Source organism: Prionailurus bengalensis, chromosome D3 (assembly GCF_016509475.1).
Source record: "Prionailurus bengalensis isolate Pbe53 chromosome D3, Fcat_Pben_1.1_paternal_pri, whole genome shotgun sequence".
NCBI classification, from domain to species: Eukaryota; Metazoa; Chordata; class Mammalia; order Carnivora; family Felidae; genus Prionailurus; species Prionailurus bengalensis.
The window spans coordinates 15,778,067-15,794,965 of NC_057356.1; the positions used below are offsets into that span (position 1 = coordinate 15,778,067).

The 16,899-nt window shown below is 46.5% G+C and overlaps 1 protein-coding gene across 1 annotated transcript in view; it reads left to right on the forward strand.

The window, feature by feature from the left end:
* The window catches only part of CCDC60 (coiled-coil domain containing 60), a 163,212-nt gene that overhangs the window by 117,664 nt on the left and 28,649 nt on the right, over positions 1-16,899 (forward strand). The window contains exons 4-5 of the mRNA XM_043557728.1: positions 932-1,039; positions 8,611-8,718. Of these exons, the coding sequence (XP_043413663.1) occupies positions 932-1,039; positions 8,611-8,718 (216 nt within the window). The remainder of the gene's footprint in view (positions 1-931; positions 1,040-8,610; positions 8,719-16,899) is intronic.

The following is a 16,899-nucleotide window of genomic DNA, read 5'->3' on the forward strand; positions in this document are numbered from 1 at the left end:
TCTCTGAAACACAATCCCACCGCAGGACATTTGTACCTGCTGTTTCTTCTGTCTAAAATGGGCTGCCCCAAGACATCATTGAATGGTTCACTCCCCTATGCTCTGCAGATATCAAATGTCAAACCTTCCTTCATCACCCTATTTAAAATTTTAATTCCCAGCCCTTCTGAACCCTCTTCTCTGTTTTTTATCCCTCACAGCACGTCTCAATGTTTAGCCCCGCAGGGGAGGGAGGGTTAGCAAGCTCTAGCCCAGCGGCCACATCCAGCCCTAAGGCAGGCTTTATAGATAAAGTTTTATTGGAACACTGCCATCTGCATACTGTTTACATATGTCAATGGCTGCTTTCATTCTACTAAGTAGTTGTGACACAGACCACATGTCTGACAAAGTCATAAATATTTGGCCCTATTTAAGAAAACATGTCCCAGGGCGCCTGGGTGGCTCGGTCGGTGAAGCGTCCAACTTCAGCTCAGGTCATGATCTCATGGTTCGTGGGTTCGAGTCCCGTATCGGGCTCTGTGCTGACGGCTCAGAGCCTGGAGCCTGCTTCGGATTCTGTGTCTCCCTCTCTCTCTGCCCTTCCCCCACTCATGCTCTGTCTCCCTCTGTCTCAAAAATAAATAAACATTAAAAAAAATTTTTTTTAAAAAAAGAAGAAAACATGTCCCACCCCTGATCTATATTAATATACCATACCCTTTCCCTACTTATCTTGTTTATTCTCTTTGCTCCTCCACCAGAATATGCGCTCCACAAGAGCAGGGGTTTTCCTATGATCTGTTCACGGGCTGCTTCTAGAAGCCTCATCTCTCGAGCCGGCCCATAGTAGGTGCCGATCATATGTGCCAAATAACCACTGGCAAGAGAAGGAGGTGTTTAAAACGGCTGCTCACTGCTCACTCTGTTTCTCTTTCCGCTTCTCCTTCAGCAAATACGACCAAGCCAAGGTTAGGAAGATGGGCGCTGGAGTTGTACTTCGCCCATTCACCCCCGTGCACAGCTGCATCATCTCATCCTCGCTACCCGAGGCTCACGTGTAAGTAGTCCCTCCTCTGGCTCATCTGCCTTGCTTGCTTTTCAGTTCAAGCCAACGGCTCAAAGAGCCAACAACGCATCGGAGGCTGCTGAGCTCGTTCTTTGTCCTCCTGAAAGGGACACAGAGCCTGGAGCCAGCGGCGCTATCTGACGCAAAGAAATAACAGAAAGCAGACGTGTTGCTTTAGAGCTAAGTGGCAAATCCGCTGGGACTGAGCCATTCCATTCCTCACCGAGCCAGACGCTCTAATGTCAAATAGTTTGCAAAGCCTGATAAAATCTGTCTGTAGCTCTCAATGAGCGCGTGCAACAACATCTCAGCCCGGGCTCAGGGGACGCGTTTCCCCCAAAACTCAAGGAGCTATTTCCCAGAGAAGCACCTGTTGTCTCCTGACCCGAGGCATGAACTCATCATTGCGTGGTATAACAGGGGCTCATCAACCCTCCAAAGAACACCGTGGCTTCCTAAAACCTCGGCATCTTCTTCCCCTGTGTCAATTCCAAAGAATTACAAACCCATGTTTTTCTCTTTTGCTAGTTAGCACTTTTCAACCGGAAGATTTGGGGCACAAAGACAGAAGCTTTTGATTCCAGGGCAGGGTTTCTCGACCTTGGCACTACTGACCTTTGAGGACGAATAATTCTTTGTAGTGAAGGACTGACCTGTGCATTGCAAGGCGTCTGGGAGCATCCCCGGCCTCTACCCACTCGATACAAGTAGCGCCCCACCCTGGAGTTGTGACAACCAAAAATGTCTCTAGGCGTTAACAAATGTCCCCTGGGGGCAAAATCATGTCTACCCTCTTCACCACTCCCCCACATTAAGACCCACTGCTTCAGGGCAATGAAAATGGTGCAATGGATTGCAGACTCCTCTGTCTGCTTATCTGTCAAATATTTATTAAGTCCCTACCGTGTGCATAGTGATCACGGCATTACCAACTGCTCTGCAGGCAGATCTCAGTTCTCTCAGCAGCCCTATTGTGCAGGTGTATTACTATCCCCTCTCTGCAGATGACAAAGCAGCCAAGAGGTGTGCTCCTCTGCCCAAGGTCACAGAGTTCAGCATGTCACTGGGCTGGACTTTTAAGCCACATCTGTCTGACTTCACAGCCCAAACATGCATTACCATGCACTACACAGAAAGTGTATCTCAAAGCCTTGCCTTTGGGGAGCTCATGATATGTTTGGAGAGCCAGGTCTCGTACTCGAAGAATAAAACAACGCAAGAGAGAAATCATACCATGAGATGGCAGGAAAAAAATAAAATCATTAATAAGAGCACTTAGTTTATGGGTGGAAGATGCCACCATCACCACCCACCACCACCACCATCATCACCATCACCATCATCACCACCACTACCATCATCATCACCATCACCACCATCATCATCTCTCCCCAATATTCCAGCTTTTGATGAGCCCACTCTCAACTTTCCTCCGACTTCCCTTTGATTGATATTATGACTGGATTCTTGATAGACTTATTTGTTCAAGCACATTCCAACTGGAAACCTAAACTTGTGTTCTTAAAACATCTCCTTGCAGGAATAGGCTTTGTAATTTCTCATCCCATCCCTTGGAAACGTGCTTCTGCCCATCTGTCCCATGGACAAACCTTCTGAAACAGAATGGTGTAGATCAGTGGTTCTAAAGATTTCATTTGCATGTGAATCCTCTGGGGATGGAGGTGCAGGTGATGTCTGGAAAATACCTATTTCTGGGGGCTCAGTCGGTTAAGCATCTGACTCTTGATTTCAGCTCAGGTCATCATCTCACGGTTTTTGAGCTCAAGCCCTACATTGGGCTCTGTGCCGATAGTGTGGAGACTACTTGGGGATTCTCTCTCTCTTTGCTCTCCCTCTCTCAAATAAGTAAACTTAAAAAAAAAAATTTTTTTTAAAGAAAATGGATATTTCTGGGCCCCACCCTCAATTCATTTGGTCTGAACAAACTGAGGCTTATATCAACCTTGGAAGTAACTGGAGAGTTTCTTAATCATCTCCTTTCAATGCCAGATAAGGAAACTGAAGCCCAGAGAGGGGCAGAACCTGCCAAAATTCTTACAACAGGAATTCTGACCTCCTCACTCCTAAATCAGATCTTTACACCAAGTTCGTTAGGCCAGGATGATGAATATTATTATCATCACAGTACTTACTGTCGGTTTCTACTAAACTCTTTACCAGGGATCAGCAGACTTTGTCCTAAAGGGACAGACACTAACATTTTAGACTTTTCAGACCAGACGGTCTCTCTCGCAACGACTTAACTTTGCCATTGCAGCTTTCATGCAAAGCTGTGGTTGTGTTCCAATAAAGTTTTATTTGCAAAGAGACAGTAGCCCTACTGGCCACAGTTTTCTAATGCTGTCCTCTTCTTCTCCTTGGCTGTTAAAAGGCTCTGGCTGCATTTGATGACTGTATCAGTAATTCATTGCTGTATTACTGAACACCTCAAAATGGAGTTGCTTAAAACAGTAACCATTTTTTCGTTGCTCACAGTCTACAGGTCAGTTGGGTGGTTCTGCTGGTCCAGGTTGGCTTGGTTGATCCTGGCCAGGTTTGTGCATGCGTGTGCCCAGATGAAGGGTGAGCAGGAGGGCGGCCATCTAGGGTGGCCTCACGCGCAGGTCTATGGTTGACAAGTTGCCAAGGTGACAAGAGTGACTGGGCCACATGTCTCTCATCATGCAGCAGGCTAGCCCAGGCAGTCGGGAAGGGTTCCAAAAACAGGAGCCTGAGCACCAAAGTCTCTTGAAGCTTAGGCTCAGAATGGATACAATGACACATCCACAACATTCTATCGGCCATAGCATCAAGGACACAAGGACTGGGGGAAAGATTCCACCTCTTGATGGGGAAGATGCAAAGTCACGCCGGAAAGTGTGTAGATGCAGAGAGGGGCTTTTTTTGTAATCAGTGTACCCAAAGGCATCAGGGCACAGTGTGCCTGATCAGTTCTCAGATCCTCAGTTGTCACATCAGCCAATGTGGATCAGAGCCGGCTGAGTCCCTTCCACCCAAAGTAGCTGATCCCAAAGCTGGCTGAATATTCTGAATTGGCTGTATGGGGATCAATTCAATCATGTCAAGGGAGACTTGATCTTTACGTATAAAAAGGTGGGGGGAATGGTCTCTAGGAATGAGAAAGAGCTCCTCCTTTCCTCTCTGGGATGATGGGCTGCCCCTCACAGCCTTCCGTAAGCAACTGTTCAGCAAGAGCAGTGCCTGTCACCTGTCCAGGTTTGTCCTTGGCAGTCGGCATGGGGTGCTTGAAACGGCTTTGTAGACATATTCTGATTTCTCTTAGGAAAAGCACCAAACGTTCTCCTCTCAGGCACGTTTTCGCCCACTCGTATTCTGGGTGGTAGAACAGTTTCAATAGAGTGGGCTATCTGAGTGTGCTCATCTGGAGTTCTGAACGCAGGGATTTTAGAAGCAGGCTTTGTGCTCCCCTGTCCAGTGTTTTTGTCTATTGTGTCCCGCATTTAAGAAAAAAAAATGGCCTCTCTTTTAAGTTGATAAAATCCAAGATAGTGTGCTATGACCTGACACACAGTCATTATGAGGAAGTACTGACTTGTTATCAAATATGTTTCTGGGGACCCTTTTTCTTTCTGTTTCTTCTTTCCAGTTGATTTCACCACATGTTCGATGAACAATCATCAGGTTTGAGGCACTTTTTTTTTTCATTAAGACTTTATTATACACACACACACACACACACACACACACACGTATTTAGAGCAGTCTTAGGTTCAGAGCAAAAGTGAGAAGAAGATACAGAGATCCCCACTATAATGCCTCCCCAATCCGTGTTCAGCTTCCCCCATTAATCAACATCCCTCACCAGAGGGGTACAGTTATTACAGCCTATGAACCTACTTGGACATCATCCTCAACAAAGTCCTCAGTTTACATTAGGGTTCCCTCCGTGTTGCACATTCTGTTGGTTTGGACAGATGATGTGTAATGAATGACATGTATACACCACTGTAGTGTCACACAGAGTATTCTCACTGCCCTAAAAATCCACTGTGCTCCGCGTGACCCTTAGCAACTGCTGACCTTTTCACGGTCTCCATAGTTTTGCCTTTCCAAGAACATCACACAGTTGGAATCACAGACTATGTAGCCTTTTCAGATGGGCTTCTTTCACTTAGTGATATGCATTTGAGGTCTCTTCATGTCTTTTCGTGGCTGGATGGCTCATTTCTTTTTAGCGCTGAATATTCTACTGTCCGGATGTATGTACCACAGATTACGTATCCCTCCACCTGCTAAAGGGCATCTTGGTTCTTTCCAAGTTTTAGCAATTGAATAAAGCTGCTCTATATAAATACCTTGTGCAGGTTTTTGAGAGGCACATTTTGTAAATACAGAATAAGGTCCAGACCCATTGGATGAAACACTTATCCTGGTGAAAAGGGAGGGCTTTCCCCGGTAACAAGAGCACAAATATCATGGATGAGGCACAGATTCAGAAGCCAGACTGTCTGGGCTAAGATTCAAACTCTGCCATTGGCTGGCTGTTTTGAATTTGGACAAGTTATATGGCCTCAGTTTCCTTATCTGCCGAATAAGGATACTAATAGTACCTTCCTCACACGGTTGTTATAAGGATGACCTTAGCCAACGACAGTAACCTGCAGCAGACAAGACTCTGTGGCTTGTAGGCTCGTGGGCTAGAGAGAGAAGTAAACAGGTAGTTAGAGCAAGGACTGGGAATGTAGGGGCAAAAAGATATGCTATAGAGATGGGATGCTTTAGGATGCTTGGAGACAGGCTAACCCAGACCTAGAGAAATCAAGGAAGGCTTCCAGATGGAGGTGACAGAGAAGGAGGAGGAAGAGGAAGATATATCAGAGCAGAGAACAGTCCCCGCCACCTCTCCTCACCCTCACTCTAGCAATTCCTGCCATTTTATAGATGAGGAAAGTGAGGCCCAGGAAAGTTAAGTAATTTAACCGAGAGCACATAGCTGGTAGGTGGCAAAGCTGGGATTTTAACTCAGGCAGCACCAAGTGAGAGAGGGGTAAGCCTGAGCAATGGAGAATTCCACCAAGCTGCAGATGACAGAAGAGGGGAGACTCAAGGCCAGCGAGGTGGATGGGGGTCTCACAGATGACGGTGCGTTAGTTTGCCAGGGCCACCAAAACAAAATGCTACAGACCGGGCAGCTTCAGCAGTAGAAATTTATTTTCTCATCATTCCAGAGGTCAGAAGTCCAAGATCAAGGTGTTAGCAGAGGGTCAGTTTCTTCAGAGGCCTCCTTCTCCCTGCATCCTCACATGGTCTATCCTTCAAGCATGTGTGTCACTGGTGTCTCTCTGTGCGTCCAAATTTCCTCTTCTTATAGGAACACCACTGGATTAGGGCCCACCCTAACTTAGGGCCCCATTCTAACATAATCACCACTTCAAAAGTCTTATCTCCAAATACGGTCGTTCTGAGGTCCTAGGGGGTTGGGACTTCAACATGTGAATTTTGAGGGAGACACAATTCAGCCCAACACAGAGAGTGTAGGGAGTTTGCAGATTTTAAGCAAGGGAGGGAGGCACAGGGTCGGGTTCGTACCTGTTCTTGTCACTTGCAGAAATGAGTCTGATGCTCACATGCCCCACAACCCCCACCTATGACCAGGCAGGGCCCCACCTGGCCAATTAACTCCCTTTGCTCATCCCTTCCTCCCAGTCCCCACCCCACACAACCCAAAGCCCAGGCTGGCAGGGGCTCTCTATGGTGAACAGAGGAGGAGGCATCTCCCTGGGCTTTCCACAAGTTTCTGGGTTATGGTGAGGGTGACGTGAGGTGCCAGGCACATGGCACAGCTAGCTGCTGTTCTTGGCAAAATGCTGGAAGTGGCCCAGTGCTCAGAGCTGCCAAAAGGCACCTGTAGGGACCAAGATGGTGCTAAGGGGGGAAGACAGACAAGAACCGGAAGGCCTACGGGTCTGCAGGACCTTTCAATTAGAAACGAGAGAACAGCAGATGTTAGTAAATAAGGTAAGGAAACAAAGAAAGCGGGGAGGAAGGGCTCCAGAGAAGAAGAAAGGATAGCTGCTGACCACGGTCTTCTAAGACCTGGTGGGCATGGCCACCCTGGAGGGAGTGAAGGGTGAGGTAGTGGAGGATGTTTCCCTTCAAGCTGAGAGAAACGGACGTTTCTCAAGGGATTCACCGGGACAGCCATGGGTCAGCTCTGTACTTGGGCCCTACCTTCTGCACTGGTGCCTTCCTGGAAGCAGAGAGGGTGGATCCCTCCTTGCCACTCTGCACATCAGGCCCGGGAACCCTGGGGATTATTGATCAAGATCAACCTCAGAGAAGAGCAATTACACAGGTTCATAATGGAGGCATCTCACCCATTAGCGTAAGAGGATAGATGATGCAGGGAGGTGGTGGCTGGTCGGGACACCACCTTGTTTCCAGGAACAAATGCAGGCAGCAGGTTAACCCCCTCCTGACCTCACTCCCAGGGCGACCACCACTTTGGCTTGGTCAGCTCTTTGGACAGAGCTGGGGCCCACGGAAGCACAGTCTCTGGGGTTAAACAGACAGCTGGCTTCGGAACCTCACCAATCCCTAGGAGTATGGCCTTGAGCAACTTCCTTCCCCTGAGTCCCTCACCTGCAAAGAAGACACAATAACAGTACCCTCCCTCTAAGGGTGGTTGAGAGCACTGGATAAGATGCTCAGATCCCATCTCTGTCACTAAAAGCTGTGTGACCTACAGCAAAGTGATTGTACCTCTCCAAGCCTCAGTTTCCTCTTCTCTAAAATGGGGACAATGATTCATAACCTTCTCTGAAATGGGGACAATGATTCATACCCCCGCAAGTTGTTGGAGGATTTAAATAATGTGTGTAAAGTGCCCTAGTCAAAGGCTGGCTCATTATAATACAAGATGTCACCCCAAATCAGGAAATATAGGTTAGACATACTTTTATACAGTGTTTTAGTTACATTTTCTAATAACATGTTCATTGTGGTTTTCTTCAACATCCAGCTACAGTTTCAGGCCAAGGACCCATAAATTTAAAAAAATGGGCCCAAATGTTAGTCTGGGGGGAGGAGGAAGATTACAATAAATCCAGTTTCCTTGTGTTCCCAGCCTTCTTTGACATTCTTAGTATATTTATTATACTTTTATCAGGTGAACAGGTAGAGATATCTGTAGGATATGAATGTCCTTCAACCCACTTGTTCGCCTGAGTCAAGACCTCTAGTGGTGGGACCCCATCCATTGTTTCCCCGCTCCTACATGAAACCCCCCCCCCCCCATAACCAGCCTAGGGTCATCTTACATCAAATCACAGCTCTGACACCTGCTAGCCCAGCAACCTGGTAAAAGTTCCTTCATTTCTCTGAGCCTCACATTCCTCATCTGTAACATGAGCCCGTGAATATCTTCATGGGCCCACTGCAAAGGCTCGATGAGATGAGGTATGGAAAACACTTACCGTGCCTCTCTAACTGGAAGCCAGCACAACTGTCTCTGTGTCCATTATGGTGAAGGATGCAGTTCCAGCAGGATCCCACTGTGCACCCCTCTTCTGTCTTTGCAGGGAGCCCCTCTTCCGCCAGCTCTGTGCCCTCCACTGGCTCCTGGAGGCCCTGACTATCGACCACGCCCACCACACTATGAAGCCTGTGATCACCTGCTGGAATCCAAAGTAGGTCTCAGCCTTTCAACCTGCCGAAACTAGCAGCAGATTGTGCAGTAGGGGAGGGCCTCCTAGCTGTTCTTCCCCTCCTCTTGCTACTTTTGGTGGGTGGGTTGCTTTAGGAGTTTTCCGATGTGCTCTGTGGGGCCAAGACAGGGGTGAGCTCAGAGCCAGGGCATACAGGCCATACAGGCTTGTGGGAGCCAACAGTGTGTATCTCCTCCCAGAAAGTCTCCCCAGCTCCACATTCACTAAAGTCACATTGGACGCTTGGAATCAACCAGCCATGCTGTGAGTGTTGACGCCATAGGGACTGGCCAGCTAGACCAGCACACCACTGGTTGCACAGCCAGGCTTCTCCCCACCGCTCTTCTTGGACCATGTCTCCCCAACACTATACTTTTTTTTTTTAAGGTTTTTAAAATAAAGTTTACTTATTTTGAGAGAGAGAGAGAGAGAGAGAGAGAGAGAGAGAGAGCACCCGCACACAAGTGGGGAAGGGGCAGAGAGAGACAGGGGGAGAGGGAGAATCCCAAGCAGGCTCCGCATTGTCAGCATGGAGCCCAACATGGGGTTTGAACCCACGAACCATGAGCTGAGCCTCATGAGCTGAGCATGAACCATTCAGCTCATGACCTGAGCTGAAATCAAGAGCTGGATGCTTAACCAACGGAGCCACCCAGGCGCTCCTCCTCAACACTATTCTTTATTTGCTGCTCTTCCTTTTCACTTTGTTCTTTTCTTTTCTTAAGGTTTTGTTTGTTTGAACATATATTGGTGTGGCTGTTTCTCCACTTGGACCCAAGGGAATACTCAGCGCTCAGGTCCTGAGCAGCTGGGCTGAAGCTCTGTGCCTGTGGTCTAGCCTGAGCAAGTGTTAGGTGTGTCCCCACCAGAGGGGAGGGATCATGCAAAAGCCTTGAGGCCACTACTGCAGGAACTGCATTGCATACAAGGTGGAACAAGGAACAGGCAGGCAGGAAGGCATCGGTTCTTTAAAGAGAGGCATGCTGTCTCCAAGAATGAGGAAAAAGGGAGGACTCCCTGACTTAAGGAATTGGGAGTCGCTCTGTGAAAATCCCATGCTGAGTGAAATAAAATAGTTCCCCGTCCTCCATAAGTGGGAACCCATCACTCCTGCCCCAATGAACTAATATGGCCTCTTTCTCACAGTCCCACCCCGCCTCCCTGCCCCACCACCAAGGTGAATTCAGAATTCAGACTCCGTTCTCTTCCTGAATCTTAATTAACTCCTTCCTCCTGAAGGTGTTTACCACCCACTCCCAACCCCCCTCCCTACCCCTGCCCTAATTCATCTCATGCACCAGCGCCCAGATAAACTAACATCAAATACAACCAGAAATATAAATCATGCACCTATAGACTGGTAACTCCAATTGATTCCATGTTTGGGGTTGGGATGAACTGAAAACTGTAATTTCCCTTAATGCTCTGGTTTATAACCTTTATTTTTTTAAGCAGCAGAAATCACCCCCCCTTTTTTAATGGAAACCCCGATAGTATAAAACAAATTTGTCAAAATGGACCTTCTACACGAAGCAGGAGGTTGGGAGACCGAAGGGATCTAGGGCCCCTCCAACTCTCTCCCATCCCCCACAAAGTACCCCAGGTATTTCCAAAATATCTCTGTGGTTCACAGAATTTGTTTGAAAACCACAGTCTTAAGCCATTTCCCACACATTATTTTTCCTAGAGGAATCCTCTTTTAAAGATCTGAGGTATGTCCTTCCTCCTTCCAGACCTTTCTAATGTCTTCCCCTTACTAATAGACTTACTTTAAAAAAAAAAAAGAAACAAAACAGAACTGGAATCATACTCTAAATATTATCCTGTACATTTTTCTATTTTTCCCTTTAAAGCGTCTTATGGACATCTTTCCATGGGACATACAAAGTTTCCACATTCTTTTGACAGTTTCCATCATCCTATAAACAGAATACCATCCTTCAATAAAGAAATGGTTACCTATGGTCTATGGTATGGGTGGACCATAAATTAGATAACCACTTCTCTATCGAGGGACACTAAGGTGGTTCCAAGTTTTTGCCATTTCAAACAGTACTGCGCAGAACATCCTTGTACATACATTTTGTACCCAGTTGAAAATACTTCTGTTGGCTAGATTCTGAGAAATGGAATTTCTGGGTCAAAGCAACATCTAATTTTTTTCACAGTTGATTGCTTAGATTCTAAGAAAAAACACCCTCGGCCAGTGGACTTCTAATAGCATTTCATGTCCCCGAGCAAGCTACGAGCCACAACAATTTCACCTCCAACATTTGGGCATCCATTCTCCCAAACTGAGGCAAGAACATACTGTAGGCTTTGGCTTGAGAAGATAAAAAAGGAACATCTTCATTTCCTTTGCTTGGTTTTAGAAATGTGCCCAGAAATGTGACCCAGAATGTGCCCAGAAATGAGCCCAAAATGGTTATCTGTGGTTAAAAAAAAAAAAAAAAAAAAAAAAAAGAGTGGTCACGTTAGGAGCAGTGGAGGCTCTACCTGTGACTTGTCAGGGCAGAATTCCATCAGGGATCCATGGATATCGAGCTCTATCAGAACAGAACATGAACCAGATCAGCCTGACAGAAAAATACATCCAGAAAGATCCCTACGGGAAGTCAGAGTATTTGCTGGGGCTTGTTTTTTCTAGTGAACCATTTGATCCTGATGGTGATTTTAGTTTGGGGTCAGTGGTATGCTGGTAAATGTGTAATAAACAGAACAGTTCTCCAAGAAGGAAAAGCCATGCCAATATCCATGGTGGGCATAGTCCAGCCAAGGCTGATTTCAGGCTTACCAACGTGATGCCATTGAACCTGGGGCCGGGAACACGTTCAGTTCAGAACACGTTCAATTCTTGTGAGTCAGCATGAGCCACCGTTTTTGGGGGTTGATTTTTTAAAAAAATATATGAATCTGAGGGTGGGGGCTGGGCAGGGGGTTAGGTTTCCTAAAAAGTGCCAGAAAATCTTTTTAATTAGCAAGAAAGGAGAAGGATGTTTTCTCTTTAATGCCTAATCCCTATTTATGATGTTTCATCCTGATACCATAATTCAAATTTCCCCAAATCTTCAAATGCATTTTTTAGAGCCCAGAAGAATTAAGAGTGAGTAGGAACAAGCACATGGATGAGTTCAGGCTCTGCCACTTAGTAGCTATGTGACTTTGGTCGCTTAACATCTCTGGGCCTCTGTTATTTCATCCATCATATGGGTTCCTGCGGGCCTCAGAAGAATTACTGTGAACATCAAGCAAGATAAAGAACGTAGAGCATTTATCCCAATGACTGAGAGCACAGCCAAATGATAGCTATTCAAGATTAAAATCCCCATTTCAAAGAGCAGTTGGCTGTATGATTATCAATACCATTGAGACCCAAGGCAAGGAAAGAAAGAAACTTCTGAGCAGAGTTTTACCAACAGATGAGATCCATGTCACTTGAAGAATGAACAAACAGACAGACAGACAGACAGACAGAAAAAAAGCTAAGCAAGGTCAACCAAAATCTGGTTGCAAAAATAAGCAATCGCGGAATGACCCCAAGAGAGAAACACCAAACCTCTAGTTCTCCTGACTGTGTTTTCTAAGTTTCCACCATCAAGCAGCCAGCATCTCCTGCTATTCAAGCATCTGAAACACAAACCCTGAGCCCTGACACCCACCTTGCATTTTCCAAAAGGAAACATCCATCATCGGGGACCTGCAGGTCCCAGAGGTTTCTCTTCTATTAGGCATGATGATGGCTGTAGATCAAATCCTGCCCTCTTATGGATTTTATAGCAAGAAAGTGGGATGGTTCAATACCTTAACATGGGCTTTCTCCAGGCAGCAAACTTTTGCTAATTGGCAGCTCCCATGCTGCAAGCAGAAGATGATCTTTGTTAAAGCAGGGAGATCCCATATTTGGCTGGAATTGGTGAATGGTTGGGTGAATGGACAGATGACAGATTCTAGGATGTCATATGAGTTGCGTCTGAGTCTCCCCTTTCCTTAGCGGGGTCAGGGAAGGCCTTCCCAATTTCATCATGTGGCAGTTCACACACATTATCATTTCCCAGCATCCTCATTAATCCCACGGCCAGCAGGAGAGTTTATTTCAATTGACAAGGTGATTGGGTCCACGAGAGAGCAGACACCGAGCTTTCAATAACAAATATGCTGATTACCCTTCTCTCAGAGACGCAGGCCTCTATTTTGGCAAGGAAGACTTATTTTATATATAAAGGTACCCAAATCTTTATCCAAACCCTCGAGACCAGCTGTGTTTCAGAATTGCTTTTTTTTTTTTCCTCTTTTGGCATTTTAGAAAGGAAATGTGGGGCAAACACCATAGAAAACATCACACACACACACACACACACACACACACACACACACACCCCGAGAGGACAGGGTAGCCAACTATCATCCAACACTGTATTTCTGCAGGAAAAAAAAAAAGAATGAATATTTACACTAAGTGTATAATAAAGATAAAGGTCATCATTAGCCTACCATCAGTTCAGGTCATGTTTTGCTGCCAAATAAGCTATTAAAAAACTTTTTTTAAGTTTATTTATTTTGAGAGAGAGAGAGAGAGAGAGAGAGAGAGAGAGAGAGAATCCCAAGCAGGCTCATCAGTATCAGTGCAGAGCCCGATGAGGGGCTCAAACCCAAAGACTGTGAGATCATGACCTGAGCTGAACTCAACAGTTGGAAGCTTAACCAACTGAACCACCCATGTGCCCCTAAAAAATTTTAAGTTTATTTATTTATTTTGAGAGAGAGAGAGCTAGAAAAAGCAGGGGAGGGAAGGGGGGAGAGACAGAGACAGAGACAGAGAATCCCAAGCACGCTCTGTGCTGGGCAGAACCCGACACAGACCTTGATCTCAGAACTGTGAGATCATGACCTGAGCCAAAACCAAAAGTTGGATGCTTAACCAACTGAGCCACCCCGGTGCCCCAACATTTTTCTAGTTTTCAACACTCTTTGGATTTTGGAATTGGATAAGGGTTGTAACCCTGTGTTGGCATTATTTTTTTCTAGAAATTAACTTTCCAAGGACTGACTAGAAAGGAATGGGCCTTTACAGAGAAGCAGCCAAGATGAGATAGATGCAAGCAACCATTACAAACCTTAGTGCCACTTTTCCCCAACTCCATTCACCCCCCCCCCCCCCACCCCCGCCGCTGCCATCTTCCCTAGTTCCCGTGGGAAAGAACTGGGCACACCCCTGGCCAAGCAGGGGAGTAAAGAGTTCCTGATTTACCTTCCAGGCAGGGTACAGCATACACCATGGGGTGAAGGTGTGAGGAGCTGTCCCCTGGACACACTCAAGCAGCACAATCATCTATGTCTTATTGCCTAGGACTGTCCCACTCTTTTTTTTTTTTTTTTCTAATGATTTTGCCCAAAGTCATATGGGCTTTTTTTTTTAAAGTTTATTTATTTTTGAGACAGAGAGAGAGCATGAACGGGGGAGGGGCAGAGAGAGAGGGAGACACAGAATCCGAAGCAGGCTCCAGGCTCTGAGCCATCAGCCCAGAGCCCGACGCAAGGCTCGAACTCACGGACCGCGAGATCGTGACCTGGCTGAAGTCGGACGCTTAACCGACTGTGCCACCCATGCGCCCCAGGACTGTCCCACTCTTAATCAGGGAGTCCAGGTGGGTATAATCCTGACTTTCATAAAGAAAGTCCAGACACTCGGGGCGCCTAGGTGGCTCAATTGGCTAAGCATCTGACTTCAGCTCAGGTCACGATCTCACAGTTCATGAGTTCAAGCCCCGCATCGGGCTCTGTGCTGACAGCTCAGAGCCTGGAGCCTGCTTCGGATTCTGTGTCTCCCTCTCTCTCTGCCCCTCCCCCACTCACACTCTCTATCTCTCTCTCAAAAATAGATAAACATTTAAAAATTTTTTAAAAAAGAAAAAGAAAAAAAGAAAGTCCTCACACTCAAGGGCTGGGCTGCCCAGGCACGAAGAACCTGCTGTTCCTTTAGAAAAACATGGAAGGCTAAAAGGCAACCACACTTTGATGTTTCAAATATGACACAGGCTCCTAAATCTGCCTACTGTGTTATAATGAAAATAGCTGGCACCTGGGTGCTTCCGATGTCAAGCACTGCTCTGAGTACTTTACGTCATATGAGCCTCATTCTAACTGACAGATGAGGAAACTGAGGCACAGAAGATTTAAGTAACTTGCTCAGAATTGCATAGCTAGTACAAGCTAGGTCAGAATTTGAATTCCGGTAACCCGGTGGCCCAGCACACGTGCTTAGCCACTAAATGGCAGTTTCCTCTGTTCCTAGCTAAAGCCCCAAAGTCCTCAATTAATGTAGGGCACGGTCTGGTGTCAAAAAGCAAAAAGAAAAATTCATTGCAAAGTAATATTTGTCAGGGGGTGTCCAGGATACAAAAGGGACTGCAGCTTACCAAGATGATGTGATATGTGCGTGTGTCATTTTCTTTTAAGAAACAACAAAAAAAGGCCATTCTATACTTATGGCTTTGGTATTTAACTTAACATATGGGAACCGTCTCTCCATATTGGAACCACTTTTAATGACTGTGGAGTTTATCAACATATTTAACCAAGTCCTGTAAGAACTTTAAGTCTTTGCCAGATCGTCAATCTTGTGGGGGGAAAAATGCAGCATCATTCTGAAGAACATGCAAAAATAGCAGTTATTACATTTAAGTTGTTTTTCCCTTGTCATGTGCGCCCCTACCCCACCCCGGAAACTCTCATGTTCCTCAAGCCTGCTGTTTTCAGGCACTACTGGGGATACAGCAGTGAAGGAAGCAGGTAACATCTCTGTTCTCTGCAGCTTTAGGGGAGCAGATAATAAACATGCAACAATCAAGATGCTGTGAGATAGCACCAAGGGTCACAAAGAAATTGACGGGGTGATGTGACAGTGGCAGGTTGGGGGTGACTTTTAAATTGGGTCATCCGGGAAAGACTCACTCGGGAGGTGACATTTGAGTGAAATCTTGGATTTCACCTGCTCTCCCCTCTGCACTGATTTAATTGCAAAATGCCTCCCCTGCTTTACTCAAGAGGACATCTCTGCAGGAGTAGGGGACCTTGGCAGGATGATGGGAGCACCTGTCACTAGGGAGGCAACCTGCCTGGGAGATCCTGGGAGCTCTGATCTCTGTCCCCTCCTTCCCTGGTGCACAATCAGCAGTTACCGCCGATCTCCAAACTCAGTCATGGACTCGTGAATGCATTCTAAACCGGTCAACAGACTTTCCACTCTGAGAAGTAGGTGTTTTACCCCACATGACGGTTCGCAAAGGCTGAGTGAAGTATTTGAGAAAACCACTCTGATGGCCGCTGTGGAGAGATTTCAAGTGACACACTAGGAACAAAATGTGCTTGGTGGGTACAGTTAAATGAGATGCGACGGGGCTCAACGCTTTCGTCCCTTGATTGCTAGCAAATCAGATCCCCCAGAAAGCTTCAGCAAGGGGAAATTATGGTCTGAAAATCGTAGCAGATTTGCCCCTATGGGTCTGCCCTAGTGCCTCGTTCCCCACCATCAGCCCCTCCTCCAAGCCACACTTAGACCGCTGTCGACAAAAGCATACTGTTAAGAGTTTAACTGTGTTCAGTTCTCTGTACAAGGCACCCCGACAAGCCCCTAACAAGCCCCAAATTTCATCTTCACAGCAATCCTCTGACATAACTAATATTATTCCCTCCATTTTACAGATGAGGACACTGAGGCTCAGAGAGGCTAAGTAACTTACACAAAGACACGCCTCGGAAGGAGGGCAGGCACAGGACTCGAACATCCAGGCCACCTGACTCTTAAACCCACTGTTAACCACCAGCATGCACTGCTTTCCCAGTCCTATTGCTCAGAGAGACTTGCCTGAGGTCACACAAACAGTAGATCAGGGACATCAATTAGGTAAACTAAATTAAGCTGCCGGAATGAACAACCCTAAAATCTCAAAAGCTTAATGCAACACAAGTGCATTTCCTGGGCGTCCTACGTGTCATCAACATGGGGCTGTGCTCCTTAGTCGCTCAAGGACCCAGGCTGACAGGAGCTCCTTGTCAACATAAGCTTCCACCATCAACTCGGCAGCAGAGGGAATCTGCCTTGAGGGCTGGCCCTTAAAGCATCCACCCTAAACGCCACATTCAATTGCATTTATTTATTTATTT